Source organism: Mya arenaria, chromosome 5 (assembly GCF_026914265.1).
Source record: "Mya arenaria isolate MELC-2E11 chromosome 5, ASM2691426v1".
Taxonomy (NCBI): Eukaryota; Metazoa; Mollusca; class Bivalvia; order Myida; family Myidae; genus Mya; species Mya arenaria.
Window position 1 is genome coordinate 20,569,628 of NC_069126.1, and position 25,658 is coordinate 20,595,285.

At 34.9% G+C, this 25,658-nt stretch overlaps 1 protein-coding gene across 2 annotated transcripts; it reads left to right on the top strand.

Annotated features, from left to right (window-relative positions):
- Positions 1-1,708: 1,708 nt before the first annotated feature.
- Positions 1,709-25,658, top strand: LOC128233464 (protein quiver-like). 2 transcript variants are annotated; one of them, XM_052947143.1, is made up of 5 exons: positions 1,709-2,871; positions 19,005-19,055; positions 20,448-20,465; positions 21,457-21,609; positions 23,250-25,658. In XM_052947143.1, the coding sequence occupies exons 1-5, from the start codon at positions 2,814-2,816 to the stop codon at positions 23,468-23,470; spliced, it is 501 nt and encodes a 166-aa protein (XP_052803103.1). In that variant the 5' UTR covers positions 1,709-2,813; the 3' UTR covers positions 23,471-25,658. The 2 variants fall into 2 exon arrangements, with proteins under 2 accessions (XP_052803103.1, XP_052803104.1); XM_052947144.1 differs by lacking the exon at positions 20,448-20,465 and having other exon boundaries at positions 1,717-2,871.

Here is a 25,658-nt window from a genome sequence, read left to right on the forward strand (position 1 = left end):
CTGTTGTCGTTGTTATCGTTGATTTTGTTGTTGTTGATGTTGTTGTTATCCTTTTTGTCGTCGTTGTTATCGTGTTTGTTGTTGGTGTTGTAATTGTTTTCGTTGTTGTTGTTGTTGTTGTTGTTGTTGTTGTTGTTGTTGTTGTTGTTGTTTTTGTTGAGAAACGAATTATGACTTATACTATTAAACTGCTGTTATCGGCTTTTAGTTACGAACAATGTTGAAAACAAAGTTTTATTCTAAAGGATTTTGAAAGCAGTAATTTACGACCTCTTTATGTAAGCATTTCTCCTTAAGATTGAACCGTATCGAATATAGCATACATTGCGTCAGCAGTGTATTGGGATATTGTTCAGCTGAGAGAATCAGCCAAAATGCTTAACAATCACGTTTATTGTAATCATAATGTTTACTTTAAAGTATAGATTCCTATTTGAATATAACGCGTTTAAATGCCCTTGCGACTCATTTGACCTTAATAGCTGTCTTAAATATTGGTATCCGATATGACATTAATATACCATATTTACTTTCCAAATGAAGCTTGTTATTTATGGCATTTGGATTAAAGACCAGTAAGTTATGTGTATGTAGTGAATATAATCGTTCTTAAAAGATATGAATTAACAAAACAAAAACTAATCTGACAAGTTGGCAAATATCGTTGGAGCAGAGGTCATGTAAGAGTATTAAATAACCAGCCCGAATAATCGTCATAAAAATGGTATCAAATGTGCAGGCTTAAGAGAATAAAGAAACATGAAGTGCGATGGATCAAGCGGCTGGGTGATTAGTAATGAACCACATCAGGGAGCATGTAAAGAATGCTAGCTTATGGGGCTGCAAAAGAACTAAAAGATTATTTAAAGTGAATAATCTTTAAAGAAAACCGTACAAACACAATATCCGTTTTAAAGCTGCACTCTCACAGATTGAACGTTTCGACAACTTTTTTTTAATTTTTTGTCTTGGAACGAGCCAATTTTAGAGCAATATCCATGAAAACCAGTTATACAAGAATGCTGACAAAAAAACGATCGCAGATTTTTATATTTATTAAGTTCAAAAATTGATGTTTTATGCAGTTTTCTTAAACCGTTAGTAACTATTCTAATCTACGATCTGATTTTTTGTCAGCAATCTTATATCATTGGTTTGCATATATTTACGCAAAAATTTGCTCTTTCCAAGACAAAAAATAAAAAAAAGTTGTAAATACGGTATATCTGTGAGAGTGCAGCTTTAAGGGGCTGCAAAGGAACTTAAAGAATGATTAAAGTAAAAAATCTTTATAGAAAACCATTCAAAACAATCCGTCTTAAGGCAAAGTTTTGAAGTCAATGCCTGCAGTGTGTGATGAAATACGTTAAGATATTCATAGGAAGCCTATACAAGTATGCAGGGTTAGGACAACAAAGGAACTAAACGAAATTATTGCATTTCCTGCATTGCGTTTGTTCCGGCGTGAGAAAATAGTTCCACTTAACTGCCTGCTATCGCATGGAGTCGACCCATCCTCCCCCGAGCATCTTGGGAAGTTTATCGCTGAATAATTTATCCGACTTCGTAATTAAATACAATACAAAAAATTCTGTATATACACCGGAAACAAAAATCATTATTTTCTCCGGAGTATAGGTGGAACTATTGACAGCCATCAAACGGTAGTTAGTGTTATGGAGTCTGCAAAACTGGTCCCAATAGAATGGTACGCATCGATCTCAGATGGAATAAACGTTCGAACTATCAAACACTAACCAGACCTTCGCAGAGCTATTTTAAGAATTGATAACATAATCTTCCTTCTTTCTTGATAGTTTTCTCCTGTTCGTAAGCCAGACTTTTGCCGTCTGTCGGGAAACAGATAGTAGGAAAGAAATTTTCAACTTAAACCTGCAGGATCTATTTTGAGAAAGCTACTGTGTGCGCGTATATATCGGATTTTTAACGCATGTATACACGAAACATACTGAATAAAAGCGAAGTGGTACGGTAATGGTGGGAATGGATTCAGATACATTCTGAACGTTCTATGTGTGCTTCAAGATACTTGAGACTCAAACGTCTTACATGAGAAGGTTTCAATGAATGAAGATCGATACGATTTACAATAGTTTAATGGGAACCGAATTCTTGTTTTATTTATTCTCTTACAGACTGAATGTGGAGCTAGTGAGACAACAATTCATGAATTATTTATGAAATAACAAAGAAAAACTGTGAAGTAACCAGATTCTTATTTATTTCATTATTGCATGCTACTAACTAGTGTAAATAGCAGGAAAGTGGGCCATGGGAAGTATATCCATGTATGATTGAATTTAATAAGGACAACACAGAGGTGGAATATGATGTTTTGTCGACCATGGTCAAGTTTAACACTAATGGATAAATAGCGCACTTGCTCATTGAATCGAAAAGCTCGGATTAAAAGGATTACCACAATTAGTTAAACCCTGACGTTAAGTCAGTCTTATGCTCATAATCTGTTACCAGTGTTTGATTGCAGGATCGAGCTTCTTAAAGTGTTTGTGATAATATAATATTAATATTCAAGCTGTTTTGTGATTGTGAGAAACTGGTCACTTTGGGTTAGTGCTAAACTGGACTGCCGGATATCACCTGACCACCCCCTGGAACTGGTCATTCGAAAGTTACTGGATTATCTGGGTGTCATCCAGCTTTAAGTCAGTATTTGGACAGTTTCGGAGTTGCCAGTTGGTCAGCTTCTCGTCAGTATTTGGACAGTGTACGGACAGTAGCTGGACAGGGGTCAGTTGGAAGTATGCAATGCTGAGGGCGGGGTCAATGGAATGGACAGGGGCATGTCGAAGTTTCGATACCTCACCACCGCACTCTGTCTTCTGCAAGGTACAACTAATTAACAACTCTTTTACAGCACATGCTGTGCCTCTTGCCCTGTTGTTTTTAGTTCATTGAATAAACGTTAAAGATGCACTGTTGATCCCAACACAATTTTACACAATTTATAATATTGTTTTAATGTTCCAAAAAGGATGAATAAATGTCGAGAACAATGTTACTTATGAAGGATACCGAGTTTAATTTGAAAGAAATGAGCAAAAAACATGTTTTTTCTACCTCATGAGACTATAGTAAACCACAGTAAATATTTAAGCATTAACCAATCATTTAATATTTTTGCGCTTTCTGCTATTAAATAAATGGTTAAAATCTTGTTATCAGTTAATAATATTTTCCATAAATGCATTATTTAGTAAGTAATTAAAGGTTTATTAGTCAAAATTTATGTTTGTTATACATATGTCTGCAAATATTTCGAATAAGAGTGTCACTACTAGTGTGATACGGTATAGATAATCTATGTACGAATTATATAAAAACTAATTGCATGTTCATGTATAAGCAATTATCAATATCATATACCTAATAAGTACAATTATTCGAACTAACAGTCCCCTATCAGATTTACTAAATCTTAACCGTGTTAAATACAAACACGTTCAACTTGCGTTAAGTCATTCTGCCTGTCATAAATGTAGACGCATGATATTATAAAGGAATACGCGTACAACTACAATAAACATACGATGATTATTTCGAACATGGTCATTATTATTATTTATTTTACAATAAAACATTGTTAGCTATAACGTAACATAAAAGAAACAAAATAATTAGAATTGAATTTGCTGCTGGCGTTCGTAAATATTGCATAAGCTTTGACAAACACCCACAATGAATATTTCACAACAGCTGTATGATGAAAATTGTTAATATTCCATGGGTTGTCATCTCTATAGGGAATTATATCTCGGTAAATCAATAGTCGAGAAAAAAAGTTGTTGAATACGGTATTTTTATTAAGTTTGAAGTGTATCGGTGTAACGATCGATGTTAGGATTTCCAAGAAATTGTTGTTGTTGTTTTTTCTTTTATTTTTAAAATTGGCAGCATTTCAGCAAAACCTGGCGTACCATCAATTCGTGTGTTTTTTTTCTCTCGTAAAGCAGGGAAAATTTAAGGAGATATGTAAATAAAAGGTTCAGATGAACCATTATTTGATATACAAGTCTGCATCAAATGTGTCTGGCCACTGTATACAATCCTTATTAGCATGTATGGCTTATATTTTGATGTGTATTTCTCCCACCTCAGATAAGTAGATCCAATAATTTAACCATGGTAGATATTCTTATCTTGCCCACGGGCGAAGATAAAATGCCCGTATGGAACTCCTTTTTAATGGTTACCACATTGTAATTACCTCCCTTGTTGAAGACTATAGCATCAAGGAAATCTTGTCTTATGGTAATATTTAGAACGCTAATTAATTATTTCTCGCTTCAAATGTCACCATTATACAGTTTTCACGCATCATTCAAGAAATAATGCTTCATTCTCTTTAGAACTATTTAAAAAGACCGATTTGACTATTAACATATTCTGAATCACTGCGCGAATATCCATGACAACCACGTGCTATCGCATATCCATACGCAATTATTTTCACTAAGCACAAAAGAGTTCCAGCAAAAAATACATTTTTACTTAATTTTGTTTAACTGAGGTGGGAGAAAAAGCATCTACCATAGCCGCTCGTGTAAGATAGGTTCATCCCGACCCTCGCGCAGGGTGTTTTACGGAAACTCGGTAAACCGCGTTTCCGCAAAACTCCCTACGCTCGGGTCGGAATGAACCTATCTTACACTCTCGGCCATGGAAGATACTTATAATCTTACATACTAGCCTATGTTCCTATGAATGGTATAAGTTATACGGATATATACATGCAGGTTGTTCTCATTTCTTGGAACGGGAACTGATCAGCTGGTACCTGATTTCCTGATTTACACTATAATTTCACTATCTAGATGTGATTCCTACTGATTAATTAGCTAAACTGATAACCATGAGCATTTCTAATGAGCTAGAGATCTGGTTCAGCGATTAATGGCGCGCTTTGGCACGTGCGATCGAGGAGAAACCGCTGCCCTAACCACTGTAGATGGTACGGATATAGCTGGGCAATACGTGAATAGAGGCAGACACAGAAGTAATTACATTAAATAGGAAACACTACCAGGCGGCGGTGTTTTAATTGCAATTGGTAATTAATACTCACAGATCAGATAATCGCAGTGTGAAGTATACTCCTGAAGGGTTGTACAAGCTGGACAATTATTTGTTTTTAATCAGTATTCGACTGTTTTTATAGCAAACTCACGTATTTCTCGAATATCAAAACGTCTATGTATCGTAAGTTCAGGCTTATTGTGTTTTAAGCCATGAAAAAAGCTAAAAGCATTTCGACATAAATATATTTGATATCAGTTGAAGATTTACGTCTGGAAAATGGGCTCATTTTGAAATTGCCTGAAGTCTCATTAGGGTAGTCTCGTAACTGTCCATATTAGTATAATATTCAGTATCACTATATGATTTCCTTGGATGACCTGTCGCGTTAAAGCCCGAAAGACTCATTACAAACCATCATTACATAGAGTTTACCATATATACGTATATTTTCATTTTGAGCTAATGACTTGTGAGCTGAAGAGACTGTATGGACCTGGGTATGGTGATTAAGTGTATTATTGTATCCACCATAGGGCTATAATGACGTGAGGTGGCAACAATAATGAATAATTTATGTTCGCCAGCAATTTACAAGACTGTAAATACAGTAGGATGCGACATATGTTACCGTCGGCATTTTGGTTTAAGATCTGTTTGTTTAAAGATAATTATTAGCAAGTTATGGAATAATATAAGTATCTATCATGTGTTACCGGTACGGATAAAAAAATCCGACCCGAGGGCACGTGCGTAAGTCGGTAACGAGGCTTGCACGCAGCGTGCCCGAGGGTCGGATTTTTTATCCGTACCGGAAACGCATGATTGATATTTTTTCTTGCATATCTTAATTTATCAATTTGTGGAAAAAAATGACGTTGAAAACGAACTTTTGTACAATTACACCAAAAAGCGCGTGCGACGTTGTTTACTGACGTCATAGAGCGCAGTAATTTTAAATAACTAAAACTAGCGTTTTTGACGATTATTTATTTTCAATTTTAATTAAAAGTTTTGCAAACATATATATTTGACTGCGCTTAATTGAAATGGCATAATATACTATTCATAAATCATACAATAAATGAAATAAGAAGTGGCACGTTGTTGCGCGTGACTCATCTTACATGGGGTATGTAAGATGGGTTTTTCCAGCACTGGTCAAATGACCGGAAATACACGTCCGGTATGCAAGAAAACTTTATTTTTGAATTTTTGTTAGATATAACGTCAGAGTGGTTCTCACTCAAAAGCGTTAACAATTAAACACAAAATAAAGTCTTTAACGTAGGAATAATATAATAAAGTATGGACAAAATATAATAAAGTATGCACATAACGTAATAAAATGTCTACATGATATAAAGATGTATCCGCATAATATAATAAAAACTGTCATAATATAGTACAAAACCACAACATATAAAGATAAACTGACATAACATAACTATGTGTGTACACCATGTAAAGCACTTGGTACATAATGTAATTAGAAACAAACGCAATAATACAGTTTTTGGACTACGAAAGACAGTGCCGGCGTTCCATATAGGAATCTTTTCTTCCTTTGTTTGTTTGTAATTGATAGTCAACGTGAAACTATTCAAAATCAATGCATACCAATGTATAACATACATGCATTTTGACTGATGAACCTTTAATAACTACTTAGTAAATTATGCATTTATGGAAAACATTAATTACTGATAACACATTTGTAACCGTGTATTTCAAAGCAGAAAGCGCAAAACTATTAAATGATTGGTGAATGCTACAAGATTTACTGTCGTCTACTATAGTTTTATAAGGTAAAAATACCGTGTTTTATGCTCATCTCTTTCAAATTAAACTCGTTTGCGACATTTATTCATCCTTTTTGGAATATTAAAACAATTTTATTAATTGTAGAAAATCTAATTTGGGAGTAAAGGTGCATCTTTGAATATTATTGCTGGTGTTTATTGAAGTAAAACGTTTATATCACTATTCAATGCGTTCATTCTCAGTAACAAGGAACACATTTTAATTTGAAAAGGGCGAAATAGTCCGTAGACCGCATGCTTGTTTACAAATCAATTACAATGTGTTTTGAAAATTGATTTGTTAAATTATTTACATCAAACCACAAAAGAACATGCTATGGGCCTCGCATACAAAGAAGGTTATTCATATTGATATATAATTATATACGTTACCAAAACCGCCATAGAAAACTAAAGCAGACTCTTAAGATCACTTAATATGATCGATGACGAGTGCTCAAAGCAGCGCTTCTGTACAAAGATAAAGCTGATTACAGTTTTTATTTGGGAATTTTTATCAGTTAGAGAAAGTAGCAACTTATAGAAGCGAAATAAGACAACTTTAGATCAACTTCAAAACAAGGACAACACATCTAATATGATATCACATTTGTCGTTTAGTTTAAACAGTATATGTTTTACAACGATTGGGAAGGAAGTTATGATAGCTTATACAAAGTCACTCTCGTTTGCACGATGTTTCGCAAGGGTGTGTTCTTGTGTTGTGGGAGGGGGCGTAGTGCTCGGAGAAAACCCACTTGTCTGGCTTGGTGACCACTAACAAACATTTGTCGTTTGAACGAATTAAGATAAGTTAAGGTTATCTTGATCATCACCAAATAAAATCACAACAATATTGAAGTACATAAATACCACAATATATGGTATCATTATAAATTTATGACAGTAAGTATTCCAAGTATTATGACCTTTATATAGGCGTTATTTCAATACTGAACAGCGTATTTTCAGACTTATAAAAGTAAACTAAAAATCACACTAGATCGCTGTATAGATAGCAATTCCCACTATCTAGAAATAATGCATTTGCTATTTCAAGTCGCATCAATATATTGTATAAAGTAAAAACACACACACACACCGCACGCACGCACGCACGCACTCACGCGCGCACGGCACGGCACGCACACATGCACGCACGTACACGCACACGCACGCACGCACACACGCACACACACATGGTGGTCTGTGTTTTGTATGTCAAAAGTTCTGTTATATAACTGCTGTCATATTTCATCTAAAAGCATATAAGTTCCACAAAGTGCTGTATAAATAAAATACATCATTTGGCTCTAGCCCGAGGGACATTACAAATTAGATGTGCTGTGTTGGACACAGGGCACACACGAGCCGTTTTTTTATTTCATATTTTACGCCTATAAAAAGGACACTGCTATATCACCTATTTATTTATTGATATTTGTACCTCAAGGGAGACCACTGCGTTGGAGTTTTGAGTTTTGAGTTTTGAAAGTTTATTGGTCAAGGCTCATTTCGAGCATCTGACAAAACAATGCAATACAATAGACAATATTAACATTTAAACATGTTTAAAACAAAATAATAATGATAACGAAAAATGGGTTAAGTTCAAAGATGGAGAATGAGATATATTATTAAGATTATAAAGTTATATCATGTGAACAAAGAACACCGGCATAAAATACTATCTAAACAAAAACATTATTTTTTTACAGAATGAAGATAATCTTAACAGTGTTAATTTATTTATACTGTTCATAAGCTGATCAAATTTTAAAGTGTTTGGATGATTGTAATAATAAGAGTCAATATATTTTTTTCTATCTGACTTGAAAAATGAACATTGGAAGATACAGTGAAATTCACCACCCATTACATCATGATTACATAAATTGCATGTCCTACTACTTCTTTCTATATTCAAAAATTTTCCTTTTTCAATAGGCAGTTTATGGTGAGTATGAATGTCTGTTGAGAACACACACCGGGTGCCGGAAGTTATAACTTACAGAGTGATTCCCCTTGGTGCTACGAAACGAGAAAATCATCTTTCCACGTTAACATGTTAACACCGTTTAGTTCAAAACGGAAATTGTCCGAAAAAATACTCCAATGTACGCATATTTGCATTGTTGGTGACAACGTCGCGCGGTCAAACTCGGCTGTCATTACGGACATAGAGCACACCACCGCTGTGTTTTAACCTTTTAATTGCATATGTTTTAGCAAGAAAATATAACATGGGGATTTAAATTACCTATCTATTGATTGCAATATGTACATCGAGAGATTTTCGTTGATGATTGAAAATTATACCGATCGCCGAGATTTATGATGTTGATTTCCCATGCTGATATGAAAAGATGTTAACAAACAAATTTCATGACACAATCCTCTAACCCCGTAATCAGGTAACAGGACGATGTATCAGTGAAAGGAAAGCCTTTTAAAATGTCTTTAATGCCAACATAACCGCAGAAAGAAAGGATGAACTCAGTTGTATTTGTTTGTCAACATGTTTCAAGCAATATTGGAATTCATGTTTATCTTGTTGTCTCATTTGAATGTTCAGTTTAAAAATTCCATACAAATGATAACTGAGTATAAATAATAGCCAAACATTGAACGATTCTGTACGCACAGTTTCTTTAAAACCAAACAATCGTTCAACAAAACATTTACTCCTTTGCTGACGTCATCGCGTGTGAAACTCGGCTGTTATCGGTACAGGTGCGCGGTGTCTCACTAGGAAATTTTGGCAAAACTGCTGGTGTGCCGATTATGGATAATTGGCAGACCTGGTATTACGGGAGGGTAATAAAGTATGTTATGCCGGATTATTGTAGTAAAATGTCACTATATCTAGAAACAATTGCAATAAAGGCACATTTATATGCGATTAATTGCATCTTCTGGAACAGATGTATGTATATCAACCGTAAACTATGATGGAACGCTTCATCATTAGTATTAGAATGTTCTATTAAGAAAAAAAGGAATAAATAATTTTGCCCTGGAAACAGCAGTCATTTACATGATTTTATTTATTTATTTTTCCACAGTGGAGATCGTTTTGTGTGAGGTCGTTCATTAAATCTCATATCAGAACGATAATCAGTACGCTGAGGTCATACCCAATCTGATTAAAGTGAGACTCTTATTCTAAATCAAAACATACACATGTATAACAAACATTACTTTTGAGTGATAAACCTTTAACTACTAACTAAATAATACATTTATGGAATATATTAATTACGATTGTAACCGTATATTTAGTAACTGAAAACGCAAAAAATATTAAATGATTGGTGAATGCTAAAATAATTACTTTATGGTAGAAATATCGTGTTTTATGCACGTTTCTTTCAAATTAAACTCGGAATCATTCATGAGAACCATTGTTTTCGACATGTATTTATCCTTTTTGGAATATTAAAACAATAGCATTCATTGTGGTAAATCTTATGTGGGAGTAAGAGTGTATCTTTAAAATCATGTCCTACAATGAACTAGCGGAATGAATCCAATACTGCTAATTAAAGGTGCTGTTTGGGTAACGCGCAAGAAATAAAAGCTTGTTGACGGAAGTTTAATTGTTGAAAATGCATCCATGCAGTTGTGTATTAGAAGATCATAATTCGTGTTTTAAAGAATGTTTCTAATTCTAGCCATTATTATACATGTCCATATATCGGACGTTCAACTCCGCTCAATCGAGTGAATATACCTCATCTCCAGTCCCACACAACACTCTCAGTTATGCTGTCACTTAAGTTGTTTAGATATAAAAGTAGAGGGTTTGATATAATTTTACCAAGTTAACAGGTGGTCTCCCATTCACATTATGCTTATTATAATTATTTATTATACTTATTAATATCTTGAATCTTGGAAATAGAATACGTTTTTTTGTAATACCTGCCAATACAAGACGGGCGATGACATTGTTGCACGTGCCAACCTGCTGCTGTCAATGCACCATTGACTGCTATGTTCATTCCGTGCTTCCAGCATATATCATACTAGGTAGATGCTGCAATTCGCACTAAGAACACTCCTTGTAATTGTCAGACAATCTCACGAAACATAAATGAACATTGTGAACTAATTGTTTCTTATTTGTTAGTTTGGTGCTCCAATTTCCTTATAGTAGCAGAATTACTATTGAACAGATTAAGGGATTCAAATGAAAACGGCCGAACTTAAACAATCGCAATTATAGGGTTAGTTTTTCAATAAAGTTAACAATCTAGCTCATATCATGCCGTTGCAAAGACTACAATTTGAAGAATATATATATATATATATATATATATATATATATATATATATATATATATATATATATATATATATATATATATATATATATATATATAAAGTCATGCGTTTGTTTCGAAATTCAAATACTAAAATCACTACTGAGAGCTGGTGTGTTCTTACTAAAGCTTTTAGAGGAGTAGTAGGGGTGAAGCCCACAACCTTGCGTTTACCTAACACTGCATTAGGTATCGGCGAGACAGACTGTGAAAATCAAGCTTCACCTGGAGCGGTTTTCATGTGAAATAATGCGCTGGTTCAGTACATTTTCTATAGACGTTCACTGATATATAGCTTCTAAACATTCTTGAATTATTTGGTCTTCTTTTAGACTGACTAGACGTATTAATGGCAAATTGTTTCGTCAACTGTATTCGTCATTATGCAAATATACATCAAATCTCTGAAAGCACTGGGTCTATGTATTCACTGCGTCGTAAGACCGTTTATTCAATGTGTACGCTTTCCGCTTCCGTAATCCTCATATGAGTTACGCATATCTGCAAAGTAATAAAGAATATCTTGTTAGGAATATCATCCGATTTGATCTCTAATAGTTGCAATTGTTTCCACAATTTCAGTTAAGAATGGTTTATGTGCAATAGATAATTCGCTTTGAAAGATCGGTCCATGTACATTAAATGCAAACGTTGAATACAGCCATAAGAAAAAGAATCATTCTCCGAATGCTTTTGCAGTACGATCATACTATTAAAATTTTGAACATTTCTTTTTTTTCGAAAAAAAAAAGTTTTTGCCACAGTTTCTATATGATTATTTTTCAGTCAAGCTAAAAAGAAGCATACTTGGTACCAACAGTTTTTATTTTGTTTACACTACACTAATTGTATATCAGAAGTTTTGTTTTAATGTTGTTGTTTGTTTATACAATTGACAAAAAACATGTGGAAATGCCAAATTTCGAACGTATGAAGCAATGTTCCTTTTGTTTGAAATATTCGTCCACCCTTTCAACCGTCAAACTCAATTTGAATTTGAAAAACAATACTGAACACTTTAAAACTAAATATCAATTATGGAATTACAGCTGAATATTGGGATAAATTGAACTTATACGATCTCTTTTCAACATTTCTAAAGTAGGCCTCTGATTGGCTAACAGGAAGGTCGGGAAGGTGACGCCAACCTCAGATCCTCATGCAGAGCCTACATATTTCTTATGAAATTGATGATGATGATGATGATGATGGCGATGATGATGATGATGATGATGTTGATGATGATGATGATGATGATGATGATGATGATGATGGCGATGACGATGATGATGATGACGATGATGATGATAACACATACGAATCAAAAAAATTGATTAATAAGATACAAGTCTCAAACAAGGCGTAATATATTGACGATATGTGTACAGCAGTATTGACAGACTTGCCAGTACTGGCATTGAAACGAGAAACCATCGACATTTACATTTATAATTGGTTTATCATTCATCCCATGATGTCAATTGTTTAAGCAACCCACAATGATTTCAATATAGTTTGCTTGATTAATGGCATACCAAATGTATTATCTCGGATGCTGTATAACTGTTACTGAACAAAAGTAAACACTCGATATATGATAAGTATACATATTGTCTATATCCATTCGCTAAGGTCGTTCACGAGTTAGGTACATATTTCAGAAAGTGAACCTTCTTTAAATTTAACGCTGAAGAATGTGGTATTAATATAACATGAACACGAATAATAGACTTAAGTATGGAACCAAGCTTATGTCACAACTGCATGCATATTGTGGAGGTGTATGTCCGACATGTTCATTACTTGGTCAAATGCCTCCAAAGACTGTCAACCGAAAATGTATTGTTTAACACTGAATTTAACACTCAATCTTTTGTGTGTTTTGTAGAATGATGGCTATACCTTAAATTCACTGGTGGGCGAGATCTTTTTCTGTTAATTGAGTGCTTGATGTTAAAAGTTAGGTATGATTGCTTTGCTTTTAACTTTACTTTCATCAAACTTATGTTGGCTCAGATGATACCTTGATGATGCGTGATCGTTTTTTTGCTGTCTTATTTGATGCCAACTCCAGTAACTGACATTAAATCTTGTGAAGTACAAGTTGTGGTACCCTTCATGAGTCTATTCTTGTCAGGTTATATTCTATGATAGTGTATCTCATAGATTCAAATGCAATAAGTCGGATTACAAAACAAGAGTGAAAGTCAGTTTGGAGAGAATTGTACAGGTGTTCCATTGTTTAACCACATAGGTTCAACAAGTATGAATAATTATATTCGTATGAGATGATAACATTTATACTATATGTATCCATTTTGGATATGTAACACTTGATACTACAATAGAAAGTTCAGGGACAAGCACACTAGTCAACACCTAAATATAGACGCTGTACGAGACAATGGGCTAACACCTACCATGCACTAAACGAGAGACTCACACCGTACAAACAAAGCAAACAGACCACACATATATCAATATATATATATCACCTCTTCAACATAAATGACGCAACGTCATTGGTCCAGGACTGGTCACGCGGTGACCCCATATTGTTCCATATTGGGTCACATAATTATATTGTACCAAAATGGCGTCTTTCCAATTCCGATAATTTAATGAAACATTTAAAAATGTAAACAGGTTGTCGAAGTGATAAATACGTTACTGGGCTAGTAGGTGACCCGATATGGGATATACGGGGCGCAGGAAACCATATACGGGTTCGAGCGATATGGTTTCCTGCGCCCCGTATATCCAATATCGGGTCACCTACTTACCCCGTAACTTATAATATCGGTTAGCCTTGGAATAGTTAAACTATGGTTGAATACAAAAGTAAGGCATCCGCAGAGTGTCTTACGCCTTGAATCGTGTGCCTCCTTAGGAGGTCACAGTTAGTACTGACTATAAGACCCGATGTGTTCTGTCTACTTGGGTGTTAAATTGGTTTCATGTTGGATTTTCTGCATTAGTGAAAATTTGAATTTCAATGGCAGTAAGCCAAGCTGAGGATATTGGCTTAACATGTGCAAAAAGTATTTACTGTATGATGAAGCAAATATCGGTCTTATCTGAGGTTCATGACGGCTTTCCAAATTTCAATTGTTCTCCGGCACCTTAAAGTCTAAATAACATAAAGATAAAATGTTAAACCTTCCTGGACATCAGCCAACTGCTGATTAGTGCAAAAGAGTTAAGAATCACGTGACTCACAGTTTGAAATAATAAAAAAACATGTTCAGTCTTATCTGGCAAACAACACTCGGTATTTATATTGCTTTGCTTGCAGTCTCTTTTCGGATATGTGGCATGACTTGTCTTGGTGTAAAAAGCACGAAATAAATGATATTCCCTAAACATTCGTTAGTTCGGCTACATTGCCATGTAGCTCAGTATGAATATCACATTAACGAGCTCCCAACTCGTCTTAAAGAGACTCATGTTCACATGTTAAGGGGTCAGATATCGAGTTTCCAATTTCGTGAAATGTGAACAATATCTGCCAACCTTAAAACTGTGAACGAGTCTTTCTAATATCAGACATTAATTTAATCAATTCAATAGGATTACGTATGTGAATGAAGTGAATAGAAATATGAGTTTTCAGGTTCTGAAAGAGGGATCATTTGGGTGCAAAGGGCAATAGCTATGTCGGTTTAATTGGATCTGTTAATTGACACCAATAGTATATGCAAGACTGTCCACACCGCAAGCAAGACTGTTCACACCTACTTGCAAAAATACCCACACCGCTAGCAAGACTGTCCCCACCACTACCAAGACTGTCCACTCCCACTAGCAAGACTGTCCACACCCACTAGCAAGACTGTCCACACCCACTGTCCACATCCACTAGGAAGACTGTCCACATCCACTTTCCACACCTACAAGCAAGACTGTCCGCACCCACTGTCCACACCTACTAGCAAGACGGACCACACATACTGTCCACACCCACTGTCAACACCCACAAGCAAGATTGACCACACCAAATGGAACGACTGTCCACAACCATTGGCAAGACTGTCCACAATCACTTGCAATACTGTCCACACCCTCAAGCAAGATTGTCCCCACCAGATGGAAAGACTGTCAATAACCATTGGCAAGACTATCCACAATTACTTGCAAAATTGTCCACACCCACTAGCAAGACTGTCCACAGCCACTAGTAAGACTGTCCACACCCACTAGCCAGACTGTCCACACCCACTGGTCAGACTGTCCACACCCACTGGCAAGACTGTCCACACCCACTAGCCAGACTGTCCAAAGCCACTAGTAAGACTGTCCACACCCACTGGCAAGACTGTCCACACCCACTGGCAAGACTGTCCAAACCCACTGGCAAGACTGTCCACATCCACTTGCAATACTGTCCAAACCCACTGTTAAGACTGTCCACACCCACTGGCAAGACTGTCCACACCCACTGGCAAGACTGTCCAAACCCACTGGTAAGACTGTCCACACCCACTAGCAAGACTGTCCACACCCACTGGCAAGACTGTCCACACCCACTGGCAAGACTGTCCACACCCACTGGCAAGACTGTCCAAACCCACTGGTAAGACTGTCCACACCCACTGGCAAGACTGTCCACACCCACTGGCAAGACTGTCCAAACCCACTGGCAAGACTGTCCAAACCCACTTGCAATACTGTCCACACCCACTAGCAAGACTGTCCACACCCACTAGCAAGACGGTCCAATACCACTAGCCAGACTGTCCACATCCACTTGCAATACTGTCCACACCCACTGGCAAGACTGTCCACTCCCACTAGCAAGACTGTCCAAACCCACTGGCAAGACTGTCCAAACCCACTAGCCAGACTGTCCACACCCACTAGCAAGACTGTCCACACCCACTAGCAAGACGGTCCAATACCACTAGCCAGACTGTCCACATCCTCTTGCAATACTGTCCACACCCACTGGCAAGACTGTCCACACCAACTGGCAAGACTGTCCAATACCACTAGCCAAACTGTCCACATCCACTTGCAATACTGTCCATACCCACTACCAAGACTGTACACACCCACTGGCAAGACTGTCCATACCCACTTGCAATACTATCCACACCCTCTGGTTAGACTGTCCGCGCCCACTGGTAATTATGTCGTCACCCACTGGCAAAACTGTCTACACCCACTTGTAATACTGTCCACATCCGCACACACTGGTATGACTTTTCAAACCTACTGTCCACACCCAATATCGTATTCAATGATTCCGACGGATCAGTCAATAAATTGCTATACAGCAGAAAGAAAAATTATGGGCGCCTGTTAAAGGGACTGTGTCACAAATTGGCACCGTGACCGGGTTCGAACCCGCGTCGCCAAAATTTAAGTCCAACGTCTTACTAACTGAGCTATTAAGGCTAGCTCTAATCAGGTGACATAATTAAGCTATACACGTACCTCGGTAATATCACTTGATAACACCGACTAGCCAATCATGCATAAGGAATGAATTTTACCTGGTAGACATACCCAGTAATCTTTTTTGATGGAAAATTACGAAATAACTGCTGAACTTAAATAAATTGTAAACTATGTGGTACTTCATTTAGTAAGTTTCAATGCATTGTACACAACGATGCCAAGTTTATGTCATTTTTCGACAATTTTCTTTTTTTCCCGCTATTTTATCATCTGTGAGACAGCCCCTTTAATTGTTGACAGTCGTACGACCATTATTTTCACCATTATGAATGATAATTAACATACAAAAGAGGAGACAGACATTTATGTTACACGACTACAAAAAATCAAAGAGAAGAATAAAAGAAGAGATCTATTTTACTTGTATAATACATCCAATTAACTACATATAAATCACATATCACACGAATTGATGATTATAAATATCTAAGCACATTCATTTCATATCAGTATGTGCTCTCATCTAATGATTGTTACGGTTTATGACGAGGAGATAATCGCTGACATACATCATGACGATATAAACAGAACGAAACATTCCACTCCATTATCACGAAGAACATATAGAGATCGGAAACAATTCTGACATGGTAACGTTATAAAGCGAGAAGATGTATAGTGTATGGCAATTGTTGCCAACCAAGTGGTCAGAGTAGTTAAACTGCATGTATGGACAGTTTCTAAATGCAGGTATGGTAGCCCTTCTTGATATAACTAAACATAATCAACTTAGTGATACTAATGTACGCGCTTTAATACCGGTTGTATGCTCACCTTTGGCCGTAAGAAACAGGCACGTTTGTCACAAAATTAGTGGAAAATACTGAAACGAATGCGTTAGCCTTCATCACTTTATTTGAAATGTCTATGAAGATCAAATACGGGGATGTCTTTAGCATGCTTAAACGCGTGAAGTGAGGGATCGCTTAGATGCGTTATAGCGACTAACCGTGTGTTTATTTACACGCACAGATTTTGCAACTGTTCTTGTTGAAGATTATGCGCCTTTCCCATACCATTTAAACATTGATATTTTACTTCCGTTGTTAATTCATTGTGAAGGTCATCATTACGTGTTCATTGAATTTTTTGTCTACTTTAGTAACAAGGGAAATACTTGATGATTTTAATTCTTGTGGTTAATAAATTTTGTGGTTATTATTATACTTTAATAGACATTTAGGTTAAAGTATCTATAAGTCGTAAGTTAGTAGAATTACATTGTAAAGCACAATATTTATTTTAGTAATCAGACTTGTCCATTAAATTAGACCAGACACTTAATCTCTTGCGAACACTTTCAGCTATTCCTTTCAGAGAAACACAAAATATACAGGGCCGATACAGTTTTAAAATTCGTTATCAATTAAATTTTACATTTAATTAAATTATACATTTAAGATGCACAGGTAATTACACTTTATCGTGCATCATGAAACAACATAAACAGCATTACTCAGCAAATTAATGTTCCTTAATTTAATCTATATCTTTGAAAATATAAAATAAAGTCCATGGGCGCCGACTGATGACCGACTACATTTCAATACATGTCAATTGGAGGTAATAACGAGTAGTTGTTTATGAGCAGTGTTTTTCTTCACATATCGTAGGTGGGCGATTCAGGGCCATTATGTCTTAAATTTCTGGCCGCAATGTCATAAAAATACTCAAGTCATTTATCAGCCTTTAAAAACATTTTCGTGTGCAGTATATTGATAAACATCCTGTTTGGTAACAGGTTTTTAAAACAAATGGATTCAAGTTCAAATTTTGCTCTAAAATAATGTTACTGTCAAATATTTACCGAAAATCATTATCAACATAATCTATGAGAAAATGAGTTTTTAAAATATGTAAAACATGTGATTTTATAAATTGATTTCATGCGGTTATGGGTTAACACTACATGAGTTTGAGACTGAGAATTCACGTAACAGTGTTTGTGACGATTGGGCCTGGCGGTTTTGTTTTAAGATTAAAATTAACTACATCCAATGTTGATGGGATTCTTTACATTATGCGTTATGAATGAGCTCAATGTTAATTTCTTATGTTCAGTGCGTATTCAAATGATAAGAAGAGTTTTGTCTGTGCTTAATGACCTTAGTATGATGTTGGTGTATTTTCTGTGGTTGCTTAAATGTTATGAGGATAGTTGTAATAGTTTCCACTATGATATGAGATATGTTAGTGATTTTATGTCGTCCTTCATTGTTTATTGGTATAGTTGTTTTTGTTTCCGCTATTGAACTTTGAATAATGGCATTTCCGCACTAACCATTATTCTGCACATCTGTTATATCGTTAAATATATTTTCACATGCAAAAGTCATATGGTTTCCGTTTTTGTTTTCAGTGCTCCTGACGGTGCCGACAGCATTAGCTGGGGAAGAAGATTGTATAGGAAGTAAGTAACAGTTCTATTTTTTTATCATATACGACTTTTAACATCAATTTAATAAGCTAGAAAAGCATGTTATATTTGCGAAATCAATTGAATCTCGTGATGATATCTGTAAAACTACTTTTTTGTTAGACAAGTGTTTTTTAAAGGAATAAAAAACACATGTCCTGAGTATTGCATTACAAAGGCATACACAATACACATAAATATTCCGATCTCATTTGTTTCCTGTTTGATGTGATATTAATGCATACATTCTGAACACTGTAAAGCAATCTTAACATTGATTTCATTTATCATAATTGTTGTCAACATTTCACTCTCAGCATTAGCTGATTTACTAAAACATTCTGTCATTTTATACGTAGGATTCTAATAGTGTATGTCATCGACGTGTAAAAACATAGTACTGGCTCTGTTTGTAAAAACAAACTTGATGGCAGATGTGTAACATGTTCTGAGTTCAAGGATTCATTAAATTATCATTGTCTATGTATAGTTCTTATAGTGTATGCCACCTCGACATATGTATACTCCTGCTAGCAAATCAACAAGCAAACTATAACCGTCAATCAGTTTAAGAATGGAAACCAAAGAGTAAGTCAATAGAGGTTTTGAGAAGCTGGTTTCTTTGCATCGCAATAACACCCGCGAAAGGTGAAATTCTTAATGATTAAGTCTAGTATTTAATCATTGCCTATCTGAAATTCCATTGGTTGTAACTGTAGGTTGTATTCAATGCAGTGTTAAAACTATGGTAATACAGCGGCTTAAAACATTGAAACGCTAAATACAGTTTATTTACAAACAAGTTCGTTACACCAGTATACGTCGAGGAAGTGATGTGTTCGATAAAGGATTATAACGTTACACATACACATGTATCCTTAAATCTTTCCTTTATGTGTACAGGGATGTTTTATGTTTGTGTATGCATAATAAATCAGAACGATTAGCTTGTGTACCATACTGAATATATATTGTGTAAGTGTATGTATGCTATAAATGTACTTGTGGAATATAGTTATGTGTATGCTTTAAATGTTCTAGTTCTGTGTAAATCATTACGCATTCCAATCCTGCAATCTGAGTAAAACGAGAAGGCAGTAAAGTTTATATCAAACTTTGCGTGTGGTTTGAATGTGCCTTTCGAAACTATGCACCCTTACTCACAAATAAGATTGACAACAATTAAGTATATTATTTTAATATTCCCAAAAGGATGAATAAATGTCAAAAACAATGGTTGTAAGTAAGTAGTTAACGGTTTATTAGTCGAAATTGATGTTTCTTATTCATGTGTATGTATTGATTTTCAATAAGAGTGTCACTTTAACAATATTCATAAATACGTAGAACCGCTATGTAAGTTGTTGTATGCTTTGTTTGTGACAGATGAAACGATCGTTTATGGTAAGATACACCATAGATTGTTTTAGTTTGGGTAACGCGTTCAGCAACAAATGTAAAGTGTGACAAGTTGAAGGAGAACGATTATTCAATTTGTGTAAATGTGTTTAAATGAATTGGGTTAAACGTAACGTTAGGTTGTCTGCTCATGACATGGTTTCAAAATTGTAGCAGGCATTTGCAATTCAGTAAAAAGTAGAAACAAAATCACATTGTATGCGAATGCTACTTCAAATCGCTGCGAAAAGATTCGCTTTCTTTGTCTGATATTACATTTGTTGCTGATTTTTAGCTCTTGGCTATTTCCTTAATTGTGAAATAACTCAGACACTGTTTATTCACTGCCAAAGAAAGATGTTTATTTCACTTATTCACTAAAACAAGAGATATTTGTACCGTGGTTTATCTATGTATTATTTGCAGGAAATGTGAGGCTTTACATGACTTTTTATAACAATGATATTCCAATCACGTTGTGTTCACTTATGGAGAATGCCATATTCACTAGCCTACACCCTAATAATTCACCTAACAAATTATCGCTGTTACAGAACGCTTGCCGAAAATGTAAAAAAAATGTTTTTCAACTTGACAGTTGTTCGCATACTTATTTATTTATTCATTTATTTTTTTATTACGACACCGATTTGCTTATAGAAATGGCGTTATAATTGGTTGCATAGTCAATGCGAAAATAACCGCATCGATCGTTTGGCAATGGTCTTATAGATGCTGCATCCTGCTGATGGGCCTGATTTCACAAAACAATAAGACACATTACAGACTTATCAATGACTATTCGTCTACATAATTGCCAGTGATTGGATTGTTATTAGAAATGTCCAATCTTAGATTGTTTGTGAAATAGAAACCTTCATTAAATTAATTCGGAAGGCCTTTCGGTTTGCTAATTTTTAATATTTCGCTGAAATGCATCTATGCTTTTTTGATACTGCATATTCGTGTTGATTACATTATTTTCATTGGTTTCTAGTGGCGGGCCGGGCCCCCATCCTATGTTACGACTGCTCGGCAGTGACTGAGGACCACCCTTGTAATGATCCCTTCAACGAAACCATGGCGAAACAGGTAGAAGTGGTAATGTGCAAGGAATACTGCGTCAAGTGGACCAGGAAAACGCTTAGTGGTATGCTATTCTGGTTTATGAGTATGTGTTTTTTATTTATATCAGGCATATAAAATGCATGTGATAGCAACACGTCGAAACTATGATGAAAAGGTCAATGAAAATAGGTTTTAACAAATATTAATCGTATTAACATGAAACCATGTAGTCTCTTGACTATAAATGATATCAAATATAAGGAATATATTTGCAGTTTTGGACAAGAAACTTCACTTCCATTCAAGAGATTAGTGGCAATAAATGTGTTTGTAACGATATTGAGAGAAAAGGTTTTCGATATTTAATACATCAATAATGTGAGCTTAATGTGAAAATGGTCAACAGAGTCAATTGCATTCCTGTAGCCCACAAATACACAGAACAATTTCTTATCAGCGCCAAGTTCAAAGTAAAAAAGTAACTGTGAAAATATATTATATAAGGTACTTGTACTGTTCGGAAAACCTACTAATTCTCTCAAAGCAAATTATGACATTCTCAATAGTAAATAAGTCTTATACTATTTAAATGTTTGCCATAACATCTAAACTTTGCGATGCCTTTATGATTATTGAGATTAAGTTGTTCTCCAATTTTCATAATTGAATAGAAAACCCGCGACTTTAAGCTACAAATTAGCCTTATATCAATACAAGTATGTTCATCATGGAAATGGCTAGATGCATCCAGATGCGTAGGACTGTAAATATTGATTAATACTTAAAGGTGCGCTAAAACTCCCAAATAAAATTTACCACAATTTATATTTTTGTTTAAATATACCAGAAAGGGTGAATAAATATAAAAAGCAATGGTTCTTATGAAGGACTCCGAGTTTATTTTGAAAGAAATGTGAAGAAAAAACGGTATTTCTACCTTATGAGATGATAGTAGATCACTCTTAATATTTTAGAATTCACCGATCATTTAATATTTTTGGGTTTTCAGCTTTTAAAATCAAGGTTACAATCTTGTTATCAGTAATTCATATTTTCCATAAATGCATTATTTAGTAAGTAGTTAAAGATTTATCAGTCCAAATTGATGTTTGTTATAAATGTGTATGTTTTGATTTTGAATAAGATAACTTCAATTTCCAGAAAACATGAAGCGAAGAATAACGAAAATGTATTTGGAATAAAAAACAGTTTGTAGAGATGATAGGATATGTCTACAGTGCAATGAGACCATGCATCATTATATCCCTGTAAAATGTCTGAATATTTTGAGTGGCATGTTTACTAACTTCAACTTCAACTTAATAATGGTTAAGGTTCAGATTTCATTTTTGCTATATAATGCGACATTGCTAAATGACTTGTAAACACTATTTCAAAACTTAAACATTAAAAGTTAAAAAATATATAACAAATCTTAAATTGTCAAAGTGTTGAAAGATTATAGAGGGATTTTTTAAATCACAACGTTTGTGTGTGCGCGTACGTGTAACACCCCGTAAATGATGGAGTCACAGTTTGACTAGAAGGTTGTTTGCAAATCCCTATAATTAAATTGGTGACTTAGCTCACTGACATTCACAAAATCGATGACCTCATGAGATACCATTAAAGGGTTTGAACTTGTACAAAATTCAAAATGTTGCCCTTACGTTCAAGTAGCGTTTTGCAACATATAAAACGTAAACTGTATGTTTTCTGCAGGCAAACGGTTGGTTCAGCGAACATGTTCAAAGAACATGGAAATCAGCATCCGAAAGACGGTCGTGTGTATCCATGAGTCGCGTCCCTCCGAGGGCCAGTTGTGTTTCTGTAACGAGGACAAGTGTAACACTGCCCCAAAGTCACGTCCGTTTATAGGCATCCGGGCAGCCATTAGTCTTGCTGTGCTGTTTCATGTAATATTGTTACGATGTTTACGATGAGTGTTCATGTGTTTAATCCTTTATTATGAGTACCATATGCGCATATATACACTCTTGGGCGGATTACTAGTTAGAGTAACGAATGGAATTGGCTTCGCAGGAACGAACTATTGTGGCAAAAACTGTATACACTTTCTTTGAACAGATGATGTAAACATCGTTGCAGTGAATATGTACTTAAAATGTGATACACCCTGTCTGATCCGAGAGGAGAGGGATATGTTAAGTTTTATGGCATTAGTTAATGTCAAACTGTAGCTTCTTTTTGCAGTAGACAGTTAGTATAAAGCAGATTTGGTAAACAACGAAAGTGTAACTACTTGAAACTTGCTCAAAACCAACTTCTGAAAACAGCGCTGCCAGGGAAGATCTACCGGAGTTCGGATTTCTTCGGGTACCGCAAGTCTAGAATAGACAATGGAATTTGCCGAGATGTAACGGTTTAATAAATACCTGTTGGACCTTTTGATAGACAGATATTGAGTTAGTTAACCATGAGATTAAGAGTATAAGAATGTTTTTGTATTATTAGATGTGTATGTATCCTTCACTTTCTGTGCAAACATTGCTTCTGATGTATACTTGACCTTGCTGAAACAGGTTAGGTTTATTTCTTAACAATGTATATCCACATCATTTTATCATCAGTATAGTCTTTAAGATTTAAAGAAACTGCATTATAAATGAAGCAAAATACCAGTTTAAATCCGCAAGTTTCTACAAACGCTACTTGCTTATATGGCTGCATAACCTTGTCATTTCATTAAATAGAATAACAGCCGCATTTATTATGCACTGATATATTTGTATAGTATTGCATCAATAGCAATAGAAAAATTACCAGCCTTTTTGAAAAGCATTGGTGATGTGAAAACGTCCATACATATTGACCGATTGGCATATGTTTTGTTTTGAAGTCTGTGAGGTTCCCTATATTTATTAATTGGCCGTTTACAAAATGCATATCGACTGAAATTGGAAATAAACGTCGGATTATGACAGTTATTGTTTTAATGGCACGCTTTGTTTTGTGTCAATATCGACTTGAAGCTGCTATTAAAGATATTACGTCTAAACAATCTGAAGACATTTCCATATATCTGAAACTAATACAATTTAAGATTACTGGTATGTTGCAGTCCAAATAATAGTATGGCAAAACCTTGTCTTGTTCTAGTAACACATATCTAAGTTGATCGGTATATGAAAAGATTTGTTTTAATTAAGAACACTATTTAACTACTAATGAAGCTGTTTGCCTTTATATCTGCTTGACTTTTTCTGATCACACTTGTGATTTCCAAAATTAGATGGAAATTTGCAAGTCTTCGCACATAAAGTGATAAAGTAACCTTAGTATGACTTGTAAGTATCTGATATTAAATGCAGACATTTGCTATGCACATATTCGCGTTCGTTAGTAGAATGCCTCATGTATCACTATGCAATTTTAAACGTTGATGTTTTTGCACAGATGTGTTTTAATTCTAAATGATATGCCGCATAATGTGTTTATAGAGTCTGTAATTCCTTCAAAAAGGTGAACTTTTTGTTTATTATGTTTGTTATTCCTTATCTGCCTCGTTTTATACTTATATGAAAGTATCACTATTTAGGTCTTGTTTAATACACTGATACAGTTTAATGTATTTTAGGTCTAACTAGTTTGTCACAATTTCGCATTTTGAAATAGACTTAAATGTAAAAGGAACCAAGCTTTTTAATGGAATATACCTATTTTGCTTTGCGAAAACGGTAGCCATGACAATAATTTAAATTGTTTATAACCATTTTAGACACTTATAATTTTGAGTATTTTAAATACTTAATTGTACAATCGTTATACAATTTTACTATTACAGTTTTTCTCATATACTTGCTGATATAGATTACTATGTGTATCATGTTTAGTCATATGATACTTTTATAAACTATATTATGTTTTTACTTCAGTTGTAGGATTTGTCTCCTTTCTTAATTGTCCAAATGTTATTAACATCAAATGCTAAATGTATTTATCAAAAATGAGAATTTCTCGGATGATTGTCTGACACTGATTGTTTTTTAATTGGTAGATGTAGAATAATGTACTGCACTATGTGTTACGTATTTGCATGTCATTGATCGTATCTGAAGTTATTTGAACTGTTATCGTTTACACAATGTTTTAAATAAATGACACATTTGA

Coding starts and splice junctions, on each gene's coding strand:
- LOC128233464 (XM_052947143.1), top strand. CDS start 2,814: ATGGACAGGGGCATGTCGAAGTTTCGATACCTCACCACCGCACTCTGT. Junction 2,872..19,004: donor CGCACTCTGTCTTCTGCAAG/GTACAACTAATT, acceptor TTTTGTTTTCAG/TGCTCCTGACGGTGCCGACA. Junction 21,610..23,249: donor GACCAGGAAAACGCTTAGTG/GTATGCTATTCT, acceptor TGTTTTCTGCAG/GCAAACGGTTGGTTCAGCGA.